The sequence below is a fragment of the Vanacampus margaritifer genome, chromosome 3 (assembly GCF_051991255.1).
Source record: "Vanacampus margaritifer isolate UIUO_Vmar chromosome 3, RoL_Vmar_1.0, whole genome shotgun sequence".
NCBI classification, from domain to species: Eukaryota; Metazoa; Chordata; class Actinopteri; order Syngnathiformes; family Syngnathidae; genus Vanacampus; species Vanacampus margaritifer.
In genome coordinates, this window is record NC_135434.1 from 14,465,957 (window position 1) to 14,486,502 (window position 20,546).

The following is a 20,546-nucleotide window of genomic DNA, read 5'->3' on the forward strand; positions in this document are numbered from 1 at the left end:
TGGTTGACAACCTTTAATTGTCTTCTCAAACAGATTATTTGCACCATATATCACAAGAGGAAAAAAAAGTCCATATTGTGAAATTTTCCTGGATCCAAAAGAACAAAATGTAAAATAAAAGATACAAATACAAATGCCAGTGCCAGTATGATTTTGTAAGTGGTATATGTTTACACACAAGCAAAAATAAATCATCCAGTGGCAGTGACAATTTCTATGTGGAAAAATCTGTTCAAAACAAACAAAGGAAAGAAGGTAGAATGTCTATGGCTGTTGTTGTGTTTATGGCCGATGTTTACGAAGGTGTGGAGAAGGGTTTGATGAGACCCAGGTCCATTGCTCTGACCAGACATGACCGTGCCGCGTCGATCGCTTCCTGCCTCTTAGGATTGTCTGCTGCCTTGCCAATCACTGATATGATTTCCAGAAGCTCGCTCTCGATGAGTTTCTTGGCTAACTCAATGTCGTCCGAGTTGAGCATGTTGCACACCGTCACCAGGCCGCGGTACTGGATCATTGGGTTGTTGTGTAGACACAATCTCTGTAGGATCTCAAGCCACTGGGCGGTCTGTTGACAAGAGACATGTTTATTGGTACTGCAGCAGCAGTAGTGTGTCTATGCACTGCAAAAACTGAAAGATATAATTTCTTAAATGTAACCTACATTTGCTTATTTTGCTCTGACAAGTTATTTTTACTTAAAATAAGATTGTCAGACAAGATCATTCTGCCTATTTTAAGATACATATTACTTAATTATCGTATTTGATCAAGCAGTCTTGGCATTGAGTGTTAACAGCTAGTTTGAAGTACTGTGAGGCTTTAAAAAAGCATTTTCCACATTTTAAGATGGCTAACCAACATCAAAGGCCCTTAACTGGGGTTTCATAAGTTTAATTTCTTATTTTAAGATTTAGCATAATCAAGTTATAAGATAAATGGAAAAAATATGTATATAAGTGTGAAAAAAAATTGACAAAACTTCAATATAGCACTTTATTGTAAGCATTTTTTTCTTGTTGAAATCTTCAGTTTGTGGTTCGTGGTGGTTCGTTATATTTACTAAGCTCATTTTTCTTCTTTCCGTGGGTTCAATCCCTGCCTTGGTCATACCAAATATTAAAAAAAATAATAAAAAAAGGGACCTTGTTACTCCATGCTTGACACTGAGGCCAAGTTGGCCAAATTATTGTGAATGTATTTTAATCAATATGATTATTATTTATTCTCTTCATTTCTTAGCTGTATGCTCGATTTTTTTTTGTCCAATCAGATTTCAGCTTCCATGTGCTACCATGTCAAGCTAAATCATTTGTTATGTAACTTAAACTATATTATAATGAGGTGCTTTTTTTTAACCAATCAGGGCTAGCTAGCTGTCAGCATCTTTTTGCTTTAATAACCTTGCTTTAATAGCCTTTTTTGACCTACTTAACTGTTGATACTGTAACGGGGAAAAAAATTCACATACGTACCACAAGGGTTATCTTGGTGCAGAGCTTCTTTTGAGCAGCAGTTAGCATAGCCAATGCTCCGGCTGCAGCTATCTGAAGCTTGTCATCATCTTCCCCACAAAGTAGTACCAGCAGCTTCAGCTTATCGTTACCATCCTCTAGGTAGCGCTTTTGGACCTACAATATAAAGAGGTGCCAAACGGTAGTAAACATCTTGTATTGTAAATGCGAATGTGACATTAACATCTCTGGGTTGATATTATCTACTTGTGTGCTTACATCTTTACATGTCACAAGGTTGCACATGCATTCAGTGGCAGCCTGTCTGATCTGCTCATGTTCCTCAAACATGTAGCTCTCAATATCGGGTAGCGCGTCCTCTTTCACGATCTTTGTCCTGCAAAAGCCATATAGCAAAGATATATACAAACTGTACTCAGGTCATATGTGGAATAACGTTACACAGTGGGGTAAAGATGTGGCAATACCTTAGCTTTTCACTAAAACCAGCAAAGTTGGTGAGGCCTCGGAGAGCCTCGAAATTTTGGATTCCATCTCTGTCTGTGTGAAGAAGGTTGACTAAAGGCCTCACCACCTCATACACCTGAAGAGAGAGACGGAAAGGAAGACAAGTTAACTCATTCACTGCCATTGACGGCTATAGACGTCAAAAATTCATTTAAATTATTTATATTAGTTTAACATTTTTTTTCCACTTTTGTTAACAAGTGTGAAAACCCAGAATTTTTTTATATTGTACATTTAGAACAGATATAAAATTTGTGATTAATCGTGAGTTAACTAGTGAAGTCATGCGATTAATTACAATTGAAAATTGTAATCGCCTGATGCGATTTAAAAAAAAAAGAAAAGATCATAAAAAATTAGGGGCGTCAGGCGATTAAAATTTTCAATTGTAATTAATCACATGACTTTAATAATTAACTCACGATTAATCACAAATTTTATATCTGTTCTAAATGTACAATAAAAAAACATTTTTTAGGTTTTCATATTCTTATCAACAAAAGTGGAAAAAAGTGTAGAATTAATTGAAATAGTTCAAATGAATTTTTGACATCTATAGCCGTCAATGGCAGTGAATGAGTTAAGATGATGTGAAATGCTCAGAAAAGAGTGTACAAATAGTCATTGTGTTTTTCTTACTCTTTCACCAGGAAAGGCAATCTCTGGGTTTGAAATGGATGCAATTTTGGCTAGCGCGTGAGAGGCTTTCACTTTTCCAGCCTCTGTCCCTTCCAGAGCCAGAGGGATCAAAGCCTGAGTGCCAGAAGTGTGTGATTTTCAGTAGCTCAGCACATTGCGGATTTGTATACGTTCACCACCCCAAAATTTAACTCACCTTTCCCCCACCATGGGCAACAATGGTACCACGATCTTTGGGGTCCTCCGACAATGCCAAGAAAACCCTTCAGACAAAAGAGAAGAAAACAAGAATGCTGAAACGTATGGAGAAGAAAAAAAACATTGTGAAAATTATAACTTGGGTTGATGTGCTGTAAATAAATATATTTGGGATCATAGGCAATTTAGTACACACAGAACTGCTTATTAGTTTCTATTCTTTTTAAAATTCATCTGGACTCCTAGAGTACATCGTTAGCGTCCTATGAGACTCATTTTCATTATGTTAAATGTGTTTATATTAGGGGTGTCAGGCGATTAAAAATTTGAATCTTAATTAATCGCATGAGTTCAATAGTTAACTCACGATTCATCGCAAATTTTATATCTGTTCTAAATGTACAATAAAATATTTGTTTCTAAGTTTCATACCTCTTGTTAACATAAAAGTGGGAAGAAATGTTAAACTAATAGAAATATGGCTGCATCTTTTAGTCATTGACAGTAATTTCCTGATAATAATAAAATTGAGTTAAAATGAAAAAGATGTACTGTACTGTAAAAAACAAGTGATATCGATTTTTTTTGGGTACATTAAAAAAAAATTTAAATACAACATGACCACAGTCTCTACAAATATACGCATTATTATTACATTTATTACAGCAAATTTTTGACGTGGACGTGTCTGCTGCGTTGCGACTGGAATTCCCCCTAGTGCAGGCTTTCCAAGTAAGGGCCGGTCATTAATCGCACGTTAAAAAATAAACTTAACTCAAAATTAGCACACAAATTTTGACACCCCCAGTTTATATCCATACAATGCCTCAATCGTGCTATATTCAACTTTTCCTAGTACACATCAGCATTGAGTATTCTTTCGTTTTGTACCTTGAGAGCATCTCCTTGGTCTGGTCCGTCAGAATGGAACTGTCTGCTTTGACCATGACAGCAAGAGCAGATGTGACTCCAGCTTTGAGAAGCCTCTTCACTCTCTTCTCAATGAAGTCCTTCTTGTCCTGAAATCAGGTTTGAGTCATAATGTAAAGAGTGTGTGCATTAATAATGCGTGTATTGTGGTCCACGATTTGTTGTACCTTGGGGTGCTGCTCAGGCACGTGCTGTTTTGAGAACTTGGCCAACTGTATCAGCTCTGGGATGATCTCTTTCTTCTCGTAGGTGTTGGTGCAGTTAACCAAGATGCAGGCCACTGCGTATATGATGGTCTTATCTTTAGACTGAAATTGAAAGGAAGTTATGTCTAATGTCATACCAGATAAGCGTTATAATGTAATTTTCATTGGTCAATGTTTAACCTTGGCCAGTTCGAACATGGCTTTCAACGCCTGCTCGTCCTCAACAAAGTCATCTTTGACATCAGCGTCATTAGTTAGATAAGCCAAACCCTCGACAGCCCATTTCCTTGTTTTGGCATCGATCACAGGATTGCAAAGCCACCTAGAAGAGAAAGTTACTTTTTTTATGTAGACTGCCTTATACGTACTTTGGTTACCTCTTAATTGGGGCTAGACCCCTTACCTCATAGTTCTGCATTAATTTAGATTTCACAGTTTGGTCAATAGCACGCTTCAAACATTTTGTGAAATTTAGAGAAAGCCAGTTGCACAATGTCTGCCATTTTCTCCTCCTTTGTGTGTTATAAACAGAGGTTCTAATACTTCCGTCCATGTAATAATTAAAGACAATATGTCAGTGTGATTATAAAGTGAATTTCTCACTTTCATAACTTCAATGTGTGTAAAATCTCACTTTCTGCACTGCTTGGCTAACTTCTCAGTGGAGCCCTCAGCAAACTGTCTTAAACTGTAGTCGTCACCTCCTGCTGAGCCCAGTTTGCAGAGACCCTGTCGAGGAGATGGGAATTTGTAAATAAGTATATACTGGAACCCAAAATATAAAACTTAGTAACTTACTTAATGGGGAAGTCAACTAAAAAATGTTTTACAATATTATGTTCTATGCAGTCCCACTACCCTAAACACGCAATTCATATCTTCAAGTTCATAGATTATGAGTTAAGCAGCCATTTTGCAACTTGCTGTAGAAGGAAAATGACATCACAGTTTTTCAAGACTCAGGTGTCGACCAATCACGGCTTAGTGTTTTCTGAAGCTAAGCCATGATTGGTCGTTACCTGAGGAGCAACTGTGATGCCATTTTCAGTCAATAGAAAGTGGCAAAATGGCCGCTCCCTGAGGTGGCTAAAAACGGATGGAGTTCTCTCCCTAAAGGGGAAGTCAACCTTAAACATTTCTTGACAATAATATGTTATATATCACGTCACTAGTGTAAATATGACATTCTGATTAATATTACATTTGTGGAGTATGAGTTATGCAGCAAAAGCTAGCTGTTTTTATCCATCTCAGGGGGCAGCCATTTTGCCACTTGCTGTCGACTGTAGATGACATCACAGTTACTCAAGGCTCAGGCAATGACCAATCACAGCTCCCCTGTTTTCTGAAGCTGAGCTGTGATTGATTGTTACCTGAGACCTGAGCAACTGTGATGTAATTTCACTCGAAAGCAAGTGCCAAGATGGCCGCCTTCTGAGAAAAACTGCTGGATTTTGCTGTTTAACTCATATTCCACTAACGCAATATTAACCAGAATACCGTATTTACCCTGCCTTCACGTGCTATGGGAAAGATGGACCTTAACACTCAGAAACTCCTAACTACGACCGAGGTCTGTTGATGTGCTTTTGCTGTTATAGCTAAAATAAATTAAAAAATACACATAGCAGCTGATGTACTCTTTGCTCATAAACCGAACAATTACGGCAAATAATGAGTTCTAACGGACAGGACATTGAATTATGTATGCTATGTAATTGTGTATATGATAAAACAATCTGCTAGCGGACATTAACGCCCTCATAAGTGTTAATATTTACTCGGGTATCAAAATAATTTCCCAGTTGTCCAGTAGAAAATACGACATGAGGGGGGCGTTCACGTGCAATTTTCTACTCGACATGTGGTATTTACCATCATTTTGATACCACATGAAGGCAGCATTATAGACTAGCGGGGCCGCACAGAACATATTATTGGCGAGAATGTTTTTGAGTTGACTTCCCCATTTCGATCAGTGGGGCAAAACACAACATATAATTGTAACGTTTTTGGATGGGTTGACTTCCCATTTAATGAACTTTTATGTCTAAATAGTTCATTGTTATATTCTAAGTGTGTTTAGTTTTCTACTCTCACTCCACTCACCACCAGCGAGCGTATTTTAATCTTCTCGTTTTTGGTCTTCTTATAGATGTCCTTAAGCAGCGCCACACCATTGGTGATGATGAAGCTGGCGCGGCTCATTTTTGTGGAGGCATGGATGAGCGCTTCCACTGCGACCATCTGGTCCACCTCACGTTCAGAGCCGCACAGCGCCACCATCATCTCCATGATGCCTTCCCTTCCCACTAAAGCGTTCCCAACTTCAAATGGACCTTGCAGCAGCCCTGAAATCACGTTGATGGCGTGAATTGTTTTGTCCATGTCGTTAGGGTCGATTTTGGATCTGTGGAATGGGGGAAGATGTGAGTAGAGGCAGACGATGTCAACTAGCTGGCCTCTGAATTTAAGAGAGGGATTTAAGAGGCATACTTGATGTACTCATCACAAATGTCCCTGAAGTTGTTCCTCTCTGGGTCACACGTGAGGTCATCATAGATGCGGTTGAGGAGCACGCTTGCAATCAGCTGTGTGTTCTCGGTCAAGGGCAACTGGTCGGGCAGTTCAGGAACCTGACCGCACACCTTGAGGATCTTCTTCAGACCTGATTCAAAACCGAAAAAATATTTTTATTTTGTTTATCTCAGATTGATAGTCAGATCTCTTCTGGCTCACCGTGATCAATAGTGAAGCAGGCCCTTGAGTTGTCAGGTTCTTTCTTTCCCTTGCGAGGGACGTTCTTGCTCAGGAGGTTCAGCGCTTGGTCTCTACCATGCCCAGACACCTTTTTGCTGGCAACCATTTCCAGCAAAGACAGGAGAATAGTCTTCAAATCTTTAGCGGAATCTGTGACGAAAATAAAAAAGATTGAAATATTATTTAAATTGAATTGTGTTAGCAGTCATCAAGAACACCAACTACTGAACTCACCTAAAACCAACGACTCTTCTTTCCCATATTCTCTTTTGTCCCCACCTGTGAGGGAGTCGTTGATGCATTGGAAGAGATTGCATGTTGCCAGAGCAATCTCCTCATTGTCAAGTGCCATAATGCTGCACATTTTATCAATGCCCACCAAGTTAATAATAGCCATTGCCTGTGACGTGCAACATGAAGAGAAATGTACTTATTATTTCCTGATTGTCAAGATAGGATAGGTGTGCACATCCTATTCATCTGGATTTAATTCTCACCCGAGCTTTGTGTCCCGTGCACATTCCCGAAAGAGTACGGATAGCAGCGAGGATCATCTCTGGTTTTCCTGTCTCAATCATGTTGAGGAGCAGGGGAACGCCATTATTCTGGAAGATTCTCTCTGCTCCTGCATCCTCTCTGGATAGTACAATCAGGTTGTTGGCAGCCTTTGTATGAAAAAATAAATATATACAGAAACATAAATGTAACGTGATGTGATCAAAATGAACAGATAGAATCTCATGGTTATCAAAATATGGAAATATGAGTTTTATTTCCACTTAATAGCAAATAATATCTACCTTTTCCTTCTTGTCTCTGTCCATTTCTTCATCAAGGAGAATATCAAACATGTTTTGTACCCTTGAATCTGTGGAGAACGTTGTTTTGAGCTGTGAATGAAAAGACAGATAGAAATTAATCTCAAACAATGTCATTCCAAAAAAGGCACTATCAAAATAACTGCAAATAATTTACATTACAGCTATATCTAGCAGTATAAATTGTGATGGTATTATTATGTGCAGGTCTGCTCCAATCAAAGGTGACCTTAGTCTGAATTTCAGCCCCCAGCCTGCGGAGGGTCTCCAGGAAAGTTTTGTTCTTCGGTTCAATGGTCGCACATCTCTGTACATCTTTGAAGGCCATGTCGAGTTTTCCAAGCTTCTCCAGAGCTTGGCAGCGCCTGTACAAGGCTTTGATGTCAGATGCATCAACATCAATGGCTGTTTAAAATGAACAAAGGACAAAGTTTTCAGGGTGTTTGTGTTACTTTTTTTTTTAACTGTACACTGTTACTATTTGGTACCTTTGGATGCATCTGAGGCTGCGCTGGAATACTTTTCCTGTCAAGACATGAAAACAATCAAGTTTGTAAGACTGATTTGCAATTACGGTTAGCACTTGTTTAAAATGTTTTAGATGAGGTATGAGAAAGTTCTTTACCTTTTTTAAATAGCATGCAGATCTGTTTCTGTGAACAACGGCCAGCACCTTCTTGTCCTTACACAGATTGATTGCTTTGGTGTAACACTCGATAGCCTTGTCAATATCTCCTGCTTGGAAATGTTTGTTTCCCTCATCTTTTAACTGGATTGGGTCTCCCATCTATTAGAAAAGTTTCAGTCACAAGGCATATCATTATTAGATTGTCAAGGATTACATAATTCAAAACAAGAGGCAGTAACCAATATAAAATTTAACAGAATACATTATTTCAATTTTTAAATGTATTGCTTCTCACCGTCACTTGTAATCAGTGTCCTGCTGAGCTGGGTTTTTCGGGAGCAAATGGCTAAGCACATGCTATCTCATGCACATGCTATCTGTAACTTTAAATGGCCTCCCCTCAGGCCTTTTTTGGGCATGGTGCCGTGGGCAGTGCAACAAATGTTGCTTTTCTAATAGACAAAGATTTATATTTCCTGCAATCCCAATCTTCTCTTCTACATATGCCCTCAACATGCATGAATACACCCCACTGTACACACGCACACTCTTTACCTTGCTCCTCTTTAAAGTCACTATTTCTTCCAATAGCCGTTCTCAGAACTTCAGTCAGATGAGATTGACACTGTGTTTGTAACCGCCTCCACTGAGACACCCATTTATATTTGTCGTTACAATGAGGCGGGACAACTCACGGTGGCCCATTCATGACGGATGGGAGGGGGACACCAAGACACAAGCTGCCCTGAGAAAACAAACAAAGAAATTTGGCTTAAAGTGTTCTCTTGAAATTTTAAGACGACTTGTGTTGCAGAAAATAATACTGCAGGAACTTTAAAGTACAGCAAATACTTGAGTAAAACTATACTAATATACGTGCGTGTTTGACAAATGCAACCCCACTCTCAAAGTTGGTCTCCTCCTGATAAGGTTTATTTAGGGCGCAGACAGCTGAGAACTCACTAGCAAAGCCTGATGCAAGTAGCAGTGGTATGTGTGTGTGTGATGTGGTGGGGGGGGGGGGGGGTGACAGCTGGAGGGCCCACAGAGTAACCTAGTAGCTTCTAGAAAGAGAAGGATCTCGAGCCTCTGAGAGTGAGGGAGGGGGTCAGCTGTGAGGAGGGTTAATTGACGTGTGTCTGTTGAAGTTTTTATGCAACTTATGCAGGGCGTGTGGCTTTACACTAGGGAAATTGCCTTTTACATCTGCAAAAGATGTCTGTGTTATTATTATTGAATGAGTGAGTATCATTATCATAATCATTTATTATTGGTATTCTGGCCTTGACTCTGCATTCAAAACACATTACAAACATGGTGATATAGAGAAACAATTAAGCTGCAACAGGCTAGGCTTAGTGCGTATTATCATTTCGCTCAATGCGGAAGGTCACATTTTCCCTTGAAAATTCAAACATTGGGCCCTATCGTACCAAGCTAGGATGTCCTACAATGCAACAAGCTTTAGAAGCGAACATATGAAGTGCATGACCAAGGTAACTAGCAACACTATAATTGTCAAATTTCCCTATAATACTCCCAAGCATATCAAGTAGATACAATCTCCATGAGCCTGAAATACGAGCCTCTTAACAAAGACTACAAGAGGTACTGCTTTTCACAAACAGATGACTTACGATGGTGGGATATGGGACATCCAGTATTGTATTTGGGAGTAGACAACATTTTTTGCCACACTTCAGCGGCAGCCTATGTTCTTCACTTGCTAGAAGAAATGTGGGTTGCATCTACAAAAGATGAAGCAGTCACAAAAGTTAAATAGTACATACAGAACATCTTTCTCATCAAAATTACATTAATTTACAAAACTAATAATTTGTCACAAGTGTGGTAATTTAATGTTTATTATCGTAGTTGAGGTTTGAGCGGTATGCAACTGCACTGCATCATATTGTGTGAAGGTGTTTTTAATTGTTATCTTAACTTGATTAACTGCATATTGATTGATTGTACTGATTATAATCACTCAAGGGGAAGTTCTAATTACTTTGGCATGCAAGGAGGGTCAGATCAGTGCAGCACCTTTTTGAGCTGTGGGGGTCTACAGGGGACAAAGCCTTGCTCAAGGCCACCTTGACAGGAGCCAGAAAGCAGACTTAACATATATTCAAAACTAGTTACCGTTTTATGCCTCTTTTGTTTGCGACTCTGACCATCTGGCTCTTACCTTATTTAGCAACATGTGTGGCAATTAGATAACGGTTGGAAAATTATTATCTGCCTGGCAGAATTCTTTTTTTTTTTTAAATCCACAGGTATATGTATTCATTTCAAGATTAAGGATATTATTAGAGATTTCGATCATAAACAGTGTTGGCTACTGTGTTTATTGTTTTAAATGGTCATTTATATTATTGAACATAATCTAAAGCAACACTGGACATATTAAACATGTTATAGACACAGACCAATGTTCGTCCATTGCAAAATGAGGTAAATTCAGAAACAGAGGTCCTAATACATCATGACGGGTGGCTTTAACCACACAATAAAAGCTAACAAGAATAAAAAACGGCGTGTGACGCTTGTCAACATTCGTATCTCGCTCTGATCAGTGTATCAAAGCGATAAAACAGTCTATCATTGGCGTCGTTCCACAAAGCTAGTACAGTAGCTGCTTTAGAAAAATCACATCAGTTACTTACCGTCATCGTGCGGAGGTGCAGTACGAGCCAACCGGGACAGCGAATTCTTTGTTTACTTCCGGTTTCTGACAGGAAGTGGACCCACGCTGCACCGGAACTGGCCTATGAGCTGGAGCTTCAGCGGGCACTCTCCGCGCTATTCCTCCCATTTGCCAAAAGGCTACTTCTCCTACCTCGCTTTTTAGCCGTTTACTTGTCATTTGTACAGGGAATGTAGAATGGCCGTGGCGTTTGGGAAGCTCGGCGTCGGCACGTATGTGGAAATAAAGCGCAGTGATGGTAAGTTTGAAGCGAGCTGCTCTTGTCGTTTTCGTCGCAGTGTCGAGCCCAAGTTGTTTGGGGAGCTTTGTTGCTGTGGTGCTGCTGAATGCAGCTATGCTTCTTTCTAGATGGACAACGTTTAACGGTTGCTGACGGGGAATTGACAACGTGACTGAATATTTAACGTTTTCCAACAAGACTCATTCATTCGCGATTTTGATTCATCCTATATGATGATCAGCCGGGTGTCCTCATTTTGACCCAAGTCGCAACGAATACGTCAATATAAAGATATATCACGATATGCATGATAACCACCCTAAACTTGCCTTTTTGATGGGGGGTTTTCAAATAGGCGTACATTTCCGTCGTAATTGGGGAGTGCATCATTGCGCAGCATTAGCAGGGGATTAGCTTAATAGCTAATGCTAACGTGACCGGCTTCTCACCGGAGATCCGAAACGGGATGTCACTGATGTGTCAACATGTCAAGTATTTAACCGTACGAGTCGTCTCTCTGCAAATTCCCAAATTCGGTTTTCTTGCCTCAAGTGTTAATAACGGGAGCTCGACCTTGTACATGGCAGTTGCTATGGAAACCCAATGATGACCACAACATCATGAGATATAACGTGGAATGGTAGTAAAGTCATACTGTATTCTTAAAATCGTGGTCAGTATACTAGTAAACTTGGTTTTGTGTGTGTTTTAAACTTAATCAATCCTTCAGTGCTGCTTAATGGCCTACAGCAGGGGCTTGGCACACACAACACATGGGCCACATACAGTTTGGCTCATAACAGCATTTTTTTTTCTGGCCCACTAAGTCATTCTAAAAACAGCAACAAAAATCCCTGAGTAGCTGTTATGAAGTCCGAAAACATTGACGTTTTGTGAAATATGATAAACATTTGTTTGATTGTTGCATTAAATTGGCCCTGCGTGTGTGACGTTCTGTGATTAAAAACACCCTGAAGATGTTTAAAGTTTAAACTAGATAGGTGTCAGCACAGTTTTCTTTTGTTCATAGAAGCCTAAAACAATTTCCTGTGGTGTACAATGACATGTTCTTGAAAATGTGAAAGCAGTGGAGCACAAGCTAGACTAGAGCATTTCAGTCCACACAGTTCTCAGTTGGCTGGTTTTGCATCCAGAGCAGGGATTTCCCTCTCAGCAGGGGGGGTCACGGTGAGTGAGACTTGTGCAGACTCTCGCCAGATTCAGGCCACCACCCCATCTGTTGTAGCCCAGCATCCTTAATTCTGACACCACCCCCTGTGCTTTTTTAAACTACATATTTTGTATTGAGAACAACAATATATCTCATAAAAGCATACAAACCAAAACATCACATGTTTTTCACTTTGCATTTATTTAACATGTTGACCTTGTTAAATTGATTGATGCTGCATTAGAGCCTTTTGTTTGTTCCTCTGTCTTATCAGAGCTCAATACACTCGTTACTTTGAGCCCCTGCAACCACTGGGAAGTATCAGCTTGGTTTTAGTATTAAAGTGGGACACAGTGGGCACAATGGACTCTTTGAGATGAACTGCTGTGACAGAACCCAGTGTAGTGTGTGACTTAGCAATGTAGCTCATGGCAGTATAAATGGAAAAAAAGTACAGTCGCGGGTTTCTTATGGTTCTCGTGTAACCTCTTAGACTATAAGGAGTTGGCAGTTCCTCTCTCTGGAGCTTCCACTTTTATGGAAAGACTTTTGGAGTATATCCATTAATCCCCAAAACATTTGAGAGGTCAGGTAACTGATGTTTGATCTGAGGGCCTGGTTTACAAACAAACGCTCTTCGTTAATCCTAAAGGTGATGATGTAGATTTCAGGCCTAAAGTTGGTTAACTCGGTTTAAATAAACCATGCTGAGCTGTGTCTGGTCTTTCTTTGCACATGCTTTGTCATGCTGAAGCCGAATTGTCCAAAATGTCTTGGCAAAATAAATTATTATTGTTCAGGTGAAACTCAGGGGCTGAACGGTGGCACATGATCTGTAGGCTGCGTAGGTTTTCTCTAGGTTCCTCCCACATTCCAAAAACATGACTGATGTTTGGCTAATTGATGTCACTATTTGGCCGTTGATGAAAATAAGTGTCAGTGGCTGTTTGTCTATGTACGTCAGCTGGGATAGACTCAAGTTCACCCGAGACCCTGAACATGACACCAAATCAATGAATGGATGGGGTAACTGGGTTGAGCCCTCTTGGCAGTCCTAACTGTCTTTGGAGTCTGAACTTGTCCTTCTTTGTAGCAGCACTAGGCCAGACTGATAGGTGAACAAAGGACGGATTGAGAGATTGCTGTATGGAACAGCCCGAACAGCTCCAATGGCAGGCAGTGCTTCCTCAGCGGCCACAGGAAGTACATCCTCTGCTGGGCCTTTTTGAGGATGGAGTTGATATTGGCCTTTCACTTCAAGTCCTGGGCGACTGCATTTCCCAGGAACTTGAGCCTCCGTGGTAGCCCGGTGGTGATGGTGCATGTGGATGAAGTGTTTTCGCCCTGTCCATCTTGAAGCTGCAAATCCACTAGCAGATGGCAGCAGAGATGCTGAACTGGAGGAGTTTGGAGAGCCTTGCGTAGGTATCTGCGTCATCCACCGACCTATTTGCTTGGCGGGAAAACTGCAGGGGGTCCAGAAAGGGGTCATGTGACACTTCAGATGGTCCAGCACAAGATCTTCAAAGGACTTAATGACCACGGATGCCAGAGCGACAGGTCTGTTGTCATGGCTGCAGGTTTCTCGGGAGTCAGGACTGGGAGAATGGTGGAGCATTTGAAGCAGAATGGGACTTAACACTTAATTCTAAAAAAATTGATCATCCAGAATATTTTTGTTAAGATAAAAATATTGTTATGGATCAAATTACAGAAATTGTCAGCTTTACTTATGTGTAAGTTTGTGTTTGTTTTTGTGTGGGGTTTTTTTCTCTGTAAGGGGGTAGGACTCGATAAGTTTTTTACTTCTTCCTACTCCCTTTTGACCATGTAAGCTGTGCTTAATGAAGATCATGTATGTATGTATGTAACACATCTAAAGATCTTTTGAAAATCTTCATGAAAGGCTGCAAGCTGGGGCTGATTCACTTAGACGTTCAAGTCTTCGACATTCTGAAAGGACTCGTTTAGCTACGTACAGTATGGTTGCCCAATTGCCATGCGTGGCGAAGAATACAGTAGTAGCAGCTAGCTAGTGTGACCTATATTTGCATCTACGTAAACACCTGGACAGGAATTTTGTGAAAAGACAAGTTTCCCCTACCCCATTATAAAATCAATCTTGGGATGACCCACTTTTTAAAGAATGCTGTCAGTGGAATTACAGAGACTTTAAAAATGCATGCCAAAGTTCATTGAAGTAGAAGCAGCAGCAGTTGTTGGCGTCAACATTTCAATGAGTTTAATAGGTACGGGGACTAAAGCAAAGCATGCTGGGAAACGCCTCTTCCTACACACAGCAATGTTGTAATGTAATGTGAAGTACCAATGACACACAAACTACAAATCCCATAATGCAGCACAAACGCTGCCTTAATGAGCAGATACCCGTTGAGGCTTTATCTACAAGGATCTCAAATGCTGTGTATTTTGTGTTTAAAAAATAAAATAAAACTAGAAACAGCAATGTGTAACAACAACATAAGTCGTAATTGTCCTTTAGCACAACTCACATATTACTCACTAGTCAACACTTCCTGTTCTGGTCTCTCGCCTTCTGTGTAATGTACTATCAACATATTTACCAACGCAGCGCTTATCAGTGTGAGCGGCTGTTATTTGTGATATTAACTAAACATTATATCGCCTCTTTAATCAAGATCTACAGTCAGTCCAACATTGAGAATTGAAGATAAGATGCCTGAAAGTTTTGATTTATTATTATTTTTCTATCTTTACTAAACGCATTATATAGTCATTTGTCAGTTTTTATTCACATTTAAATTGAATCATTTTTAGCTTGAAATGTTAATCTGGACGATGACTGAACGTTCATTGAATTTTGGCGCCTTCAGTGATTGACAGCACTTGTCTAACCAGTTGAGTAACTACTGTAAAGTATGAAATCACAAATACGTCAGTTACACCCAGATCAAGCCCTTCATTTGCTTTTTTAATTTGAAAGAAGATTTAGGTAGGGCTTGCTTGCGCCATGCGCACAATGAAAGTCTTCTGATAAGCGGTCTAGAGCTCTTAAATTGTGCCGTCACGTTCTCATAAATGCAGCATTCCTGCTGCTGTTTGTGGAATATTTCTAGTGGAATATTTCTAGTTCTTCTGTTTATTTTTATTGTGAAAACTGATGGCTATTGACAAATGGCAAGCAAATTGTAAATATAGTTCAGCCTTGTTGTAAAACATTGTTATGTTTATTGAATATACTGTGTTTTTATGGCTGGAGCGCGCCTCCTCTTCCTCGCAACCAGGTTGCTCCATGATCTGTTTATTCTTCTTTGAAAAAGAAAAAAAAGAAAGTTGTTTCTGCTCCTCGGTTGTTGCTTCAGGTCTTTCCGGTGCACTGCTGTTGATATAGCGCCTCCATAATGGCACAACACTGCAACTGCAGTTAAAATGTGTTCCTGCCGAGCTCAATCAACACAGTTGGAGCGCTTTGTTGAGCGATATCAGTGGCTCAGGCTGGAGGTGGCCGCCTCTGAATTTTGTACACAGGACAAACCCTGGGCAAGTGGAGCACTTCATACTAAAGTGTTCCTATAATACACTAACTATTACTATCCACATTGTTATGCACATTTTCACATTTGGTAAAGATTATCAAAACAGTTGATTCTGAATTAGTTTTTAACTTGTGTTCAATTGTTAAATGTTTTTACCTTGACATTTGTATCTGTAATTCTTGGACAGGACGCATACATGAGGCGATGGTGACATCCCTGAACGATGAGAACGAGAGCGTCACGGTGGAGTGGATAGAGAATGGAGACACAAAAGGGAAAGAGGTAAACCACCATTTATACCACCATAGCGACATAAGCCCTGTTTTCTGAATCTCTGAATAGTTCATGAGAAGGTGTCAAGAGTTTTGATGATTACGCAACCAAACTGCATGAACTAAATCCAGAAGACACACATTGTAGAGCCAAGATTGGCATTGGTGTTGCCTGTGTACAAAAGTTGTCAAAGTAGAACACTTTTGACAATAGTCGATGTCAAAATGACTCATAATTGTCTTCTGTTACCTGGCAGATTGATTTGGACAGTATATTTTCACTTAACCCAGATGTGGGTCCAGACGAAGAGATTGTCCGGAGTCCAGAGACTCCTCCTCCGACTACGGGTGTAAAGGTTAATAAAATAGCAAAGGTGAGTACTTTACCCTGCATATTACTTTAAATAAAACCTTTGAGAGAGCCAAATGGCTGAAGGATACGCTTTGTCCCCCTGACTACATTAGTGTCCTAGTTTTAATGGGTTTTAATTATTGAGAGGTCTCATTTAGGTAGCTAATGTATTTATTAGGGGTAGGATTCTTTGAATGTCTCACGATTCGATTCAGATTTTTGGGTCTGCGATTCGATTCAGAATCTATTTTTGATTAAGAACGATTTTTGATTCAAAATGATTTGATTTTTGCTTCAATCTATAGATGTGCAAGGAATTGTAATGATCTACTCCAGTCTGACTTGCTAACGCTAATTAGCGCGCTACTCGCGGCACTTTTATCACTCAAAAGAACGGCTCTACACTGAAAAAAAACTTTTATTGGAGTAACTTGATGGTGACTTTCCTTCTACTCGCTAATGTGGCTACAACCTCAACAGTGTATTAGACCCTGTGGAACCACACTGCCCCCAATTGGGCAAATCAGGTACAACATGAACAGCGCTCCAAATAAAGACACACACAGACAAGGGCAAGACAGTATAAAATAATTTAAATAAAAATAAATTTAAAAAATGTATCTCTTTGCACACCCTAGTGTTTATCATGGTTTGTACATTTCATATTTATATTACTATTGACATTTACACACATCAAGGTCATCAGCATCTGGTTTTGGATACTGTTTCCTTTCATGTACATGAACAAGATACACAACTTGCCACAGCTTTTTTGTTAAATTGACAAAGTCACTAACATCAACGTGATTAAAAGAGGCCCGTGCTCTAATCAGCGCTAATCTTTTCTCACAGGATTTAACTTGGTTAACTAGGTATGTAATTAAGGTAGTCAACTAGGAATACAGAAGAGAAAACAAAATATGTTTGGTTTTGTTCTCACAGAATCGTGGGACGATAGCACCTTCGAAGATCGATACTCCATCCAGGGACAGTAGAGGTTTGTATCAGAGAGTTTCAGGGGGAAAGTAATCAAGGCTTTTACAAAAAAAAAATATATATATATATTTTGTTTGAGTTTCGTATATTGCTATGAAAGACAGTAACTAAATTATTACACCTATGAATCTACATTAGAACAGTTATAGATGCTACTCAAGAAGGCCTTTAACATAACAAATATTTTATTTTTTAACATAACAAAGATTTTATTTTTATTTTTTAAATCAGGGAATCTACAATGTGTACAATATTATATTATCTGCCATATATTACTTGTGCGGTTTGCAGGTTCAGTTTTTTTGTTCTTTTTTTACTCTTTGTTTAGTTGTTGTTTTTTTTAAGAAAAAAGTGGACATTATGTAAGGGATGGATTAGGACTTTTGCAATGAGAAACTAAAAACAAGGCCAGATACTACATTAACATAATTCTGGATCCATTCATCATGTGGCTGTATTGCAGTTTCTCACCAAATGTGTCCATTCCCAGCATTTTGAGTCTTAACAAAAATTGTCTGAACAAAAAAGAACAAAATCTTCATCCAATTTTTTATTAATTTTTTTTGTCGGTTTGCAGTGATTCCGACTCAGGCCCGACCCCATCAGTCTCAACAAGCTGAATCAGCTCTACTCCCTCCATCCCAGCCGATTCAACCCGCCCAGCCGACCACACAGCAGCAGCTGCAGAATGGTAACGTTGACGTTCTCACCTTACTTGCAGGTGTTCGTTTTTAGTCGGCTAATTTAATTTGTAAGACTTGACCCTTAACAGAGTTTTTGATTTTAGAAAAGTGTCCCATCTGTGATGCAGTTTGAATATGTTTTGTTGACCACATTTATTACAGAGTCTTTTCATCAGTCGCTAACCAGAAGGGAGATTGGACAACTTTGTATGTATCGCCTGTTTATTCCCTCAGGGGCTTTTGCTTGTTGTGTCATAGTTCCCAATAGAATCTGACAGTCCTCTTGTTTTTAAAGTACATTTATGTACTTAGACCCAGAATGTCTGCCAGACACTATTCAGAGCTGTGATGTGACGTCACTGGTGTGTTGGTGATGTAGGCCAGAGACAAACCACCCTGCAGAGAGGATTTGTGGGTGTCAGCCACACAGTTTAAAGTGTTTTGCTGCTTCACCGAGTGCACTTTTTGGCTGCCTTTGAGCGCAAGAGGAAAAGCCTCTGGCACAGAATTTTACTCTTCAGGAATTTTTGCTTTTTCTTTAGGTTGGGTGTTCACAAACCTGCTGCTTCCTCACCGACAAGCCTCTGATTAGTGCACGAGGGATGGTGCTGCTTCCCCCCGTTTTACTTCTTGGTCTTGGTGCTGACCTAGCTCATTAATTCCTCCTAGATTAGAGGAGATTACTCATCCCTCTGCTCTGATAGTCTGCCTTCTTGGGAAACTGGAGATAGCAAGAGGCCAAGACTATAATACAGTGCTTTCTTTGGAGAGGCAAGGTGGTGCTTTGAAGCCAAACCAGGACCACTGCTTTAATTTCACCTCTTCAAGTTGTCAGGATCCGCTGTTACTCAAACATTTACTTGCTTGTAAATCAATGGTTTTGTAGCCTTAATGACACTAAATAGCGCAAATGGTAGTGAGAAGAGCAATGTGGGCAGTAGAATCATCAGAATCTTTGAAGAAGGCACAAGGAATTTGTCAAAATGGCAGCCACTTGTCACGTTGCTAGTCTTAATATTGGTGATTCAGGTGTGGATAAAACACTTTAATTTAAAGGCACCAGAGCACATTTTCCAAACCTATGGTCAGACCAGGAAAGTATAGAATGAAGTTGTCGTAGACAAATATGGAGGTCTTAACATAATGTAGTGCAGTCCAAACCTCTTAACCCAATTTTATATTGTCATAATGGTGGAAATAATTTTTGGGTGTTCGTGTCAAAAGTAATGAAGTGAGGACATTGCCTCGCAAGTTCTTCCTCACCAAACTCATCCAAGTATGACTTTTTTATGGACCTTGCTTTGTACCCTCATAGTCATACTGGAACAAAGTGGTGAAGGTTGGAAACACAAAATGTAAGAAGCAACATTAAGCCCAGTCCTTGACGGATCGTATATGTACCCAAGCCTTTAGTTCATATAGTTTACATCGCCCAAATTGATAGGTTAGAAGCAAGGTGGTGATTTTTGCAATCTCAGGCTAAATCCACACAAAAATTCGTTAAAACATGACCTCTGAACCTGTGAGCATTTTTCATAAAAATATTACTATTATTATGATTATTATTATTATTATTATTATTAAGACAAACCTATTGTATAATGTTTTTGGTTTTTTTTGTTTTTTATTCTATTGGTGTAGGCTGAGATTATGTTGACCCCACAGTAGTGGAAATCAAAAACTTAAAAGCTACTATTTTGATGGATGCATTGTAAGCCCTAATTTGATCCAAAAAGCTGTTTTAAGGACAGCCATGAGAAACACAAAAAACACTATTAACTCATTCACTGCCATAATTTCATTATTAAAAATTAGGGGCAACAGGCGATTACAATTTTTTATTCTAATTAATCGCATGACTTCACTAGTTAACTCACAATCAAAAATTTTATATCTGTTCTAAATGTACAATTAAAAAAAATTCTAGGTTTTCATACTTTTGTTAACAAAAGTGGGAAAAAAAGTTAAACTAATAGAAATAGTTCAAATGAATTTTTGACATTTATAGCCGTCAATGGCAGTGAATGAATTAAAAATATATATATTGAAAATTCGGGGCATCAGGCAATTCGTTTTTAATCGCATTAATTCACTAGTTAACTTGCGATTATTCACAAATTTTATATCTGTTCTAAATGTACAATCAAAAAAAATCTAGGTTTTCATACTCATGTTAACAAAAGTGGGAAGAAATGTTAAACTAATAGAAATTGTTTAAATGAATTTTTGACGTTTATAGCCGTCAATGGCAGTGAATGAGTTAAAGGGAGATAGCAGTACTTGAGGAAGTGGGAAACCTAGAGATCTAAAGGTACTTGTTCCTCTTGTTGCAGCTAGGAGGAAGTCAAACTGTGTGAAGGAGGTGGAGAAACTGCAAGAGAAAAGGGAGAAGCGTCGGCTTCAGCAACAGGAGCTGAGGGAAAAGAGGGCTCAGGTACATTCATGCCTGTGAAGTCATTTTATTTG

The 20,546-nt window shown here is 39.4% G+C and overlaps 2 protein-coding genes across 8 annotated transcripts in view; one reads left to right on the top strand and one right to left on the bottom strand.

The window, feature by feature from the left end:
- Nucleotides 1–10,870, bottom strand: unc45b (unc-45 myosin chaperone B). 5 transcript variants are annotated; one of them, XM_077562146.1, is made up of 22 exons: nt 10,828–10,870; nt 9,799–9,909; nt 8,717–8,906; nt 8,159–8,320; nt 8,022–8,058; nt 7,763–7,938; nt 7,516–7,605; nt 7,213–7,380; nt 6,950–7,115; nt 6,695–6,865; nt 6,452–6,623; nt 6,065–6,365; nt 4,590–4,684; nt 4,136–4,277; nt 3,917–4,057; nt 3,711–3,838; nt 2,818–2,884; nt 2,622–2,735; nt 1,943–2,058; nt 1,734–1,851; nt 1,476–1,631; nt 1–568 (listed from the first exon to the last, which is right to left on the bottom strand). In XM_077562146.1, the coding sequence occupies exons 4-22, from the start codon at nt 8,318–8,320 to the stop codon at nt 296–298; spliced, it is 2,793 nt and encodes a 930-aa protein (XP_077418272.1). In that variant the 5' UTR covers nt 8,717–8,906; nt 9,799–9,909; nt 10,828–10,870; the 3' UTR covers nt 1–295. The 5 variants fall into 5 exon arrangements, with proteins under 5 accessions (XP_077418272.1, XP_077418273.1, XP_077418275.1 ...); XM_077562147.1 differs by lacking the exon at nt 10,828–10,870 and adding an exon at nt 10,591–10,813; XM_077562149.1 differs by lacking the exon at nt 10,828–10,870 and having other exon boundaries at nt 8,717–8,764; nt 8,857–8,906; nt 9,799–10,813.
- LOC144049330 (kinesin-like protein KIF2A) overlaps nt 10,843–20,546 on the top strand; it is a 17,504-nt gene continuing 7,800 nt past the window's right edge. The window contains exons 1-7 of one of the 3 annotated variants that reach the window (XM_077562152.1): nt 10,843–11,106; nt 15,965–16,059; nt 16,307–16,423; nt 17,344–17,398; nt 17,975–18,088; nt 18,243–18,287; nt 20,414–20,514. In XM_077562152.1, the coding sequence (XP_077418278.1) occupies nt 11,046–11,106; nt 15,965–16,059; nt 16,307–16,423; nt 17,344–17,398; nt 17,975–18,088; nt 18,243–18,287; nt 20,414–20,514 (588 nt within the window). In that variant the 5' untranslated portion in view covers nt 10,843–11,045. The remainder of the gene's footprint in view (nt 11,107–15,964; nt 16,060–16,306; nt 16,424–17,343; nt 17,399–17,974; nt 18,089–18,242; nt 18,288–20,413; nt 20,515–20,546) is intronic. The other 2 variants (XM_077562154.1, XM_077562153.1) reach the window with 2 other exon arrangements.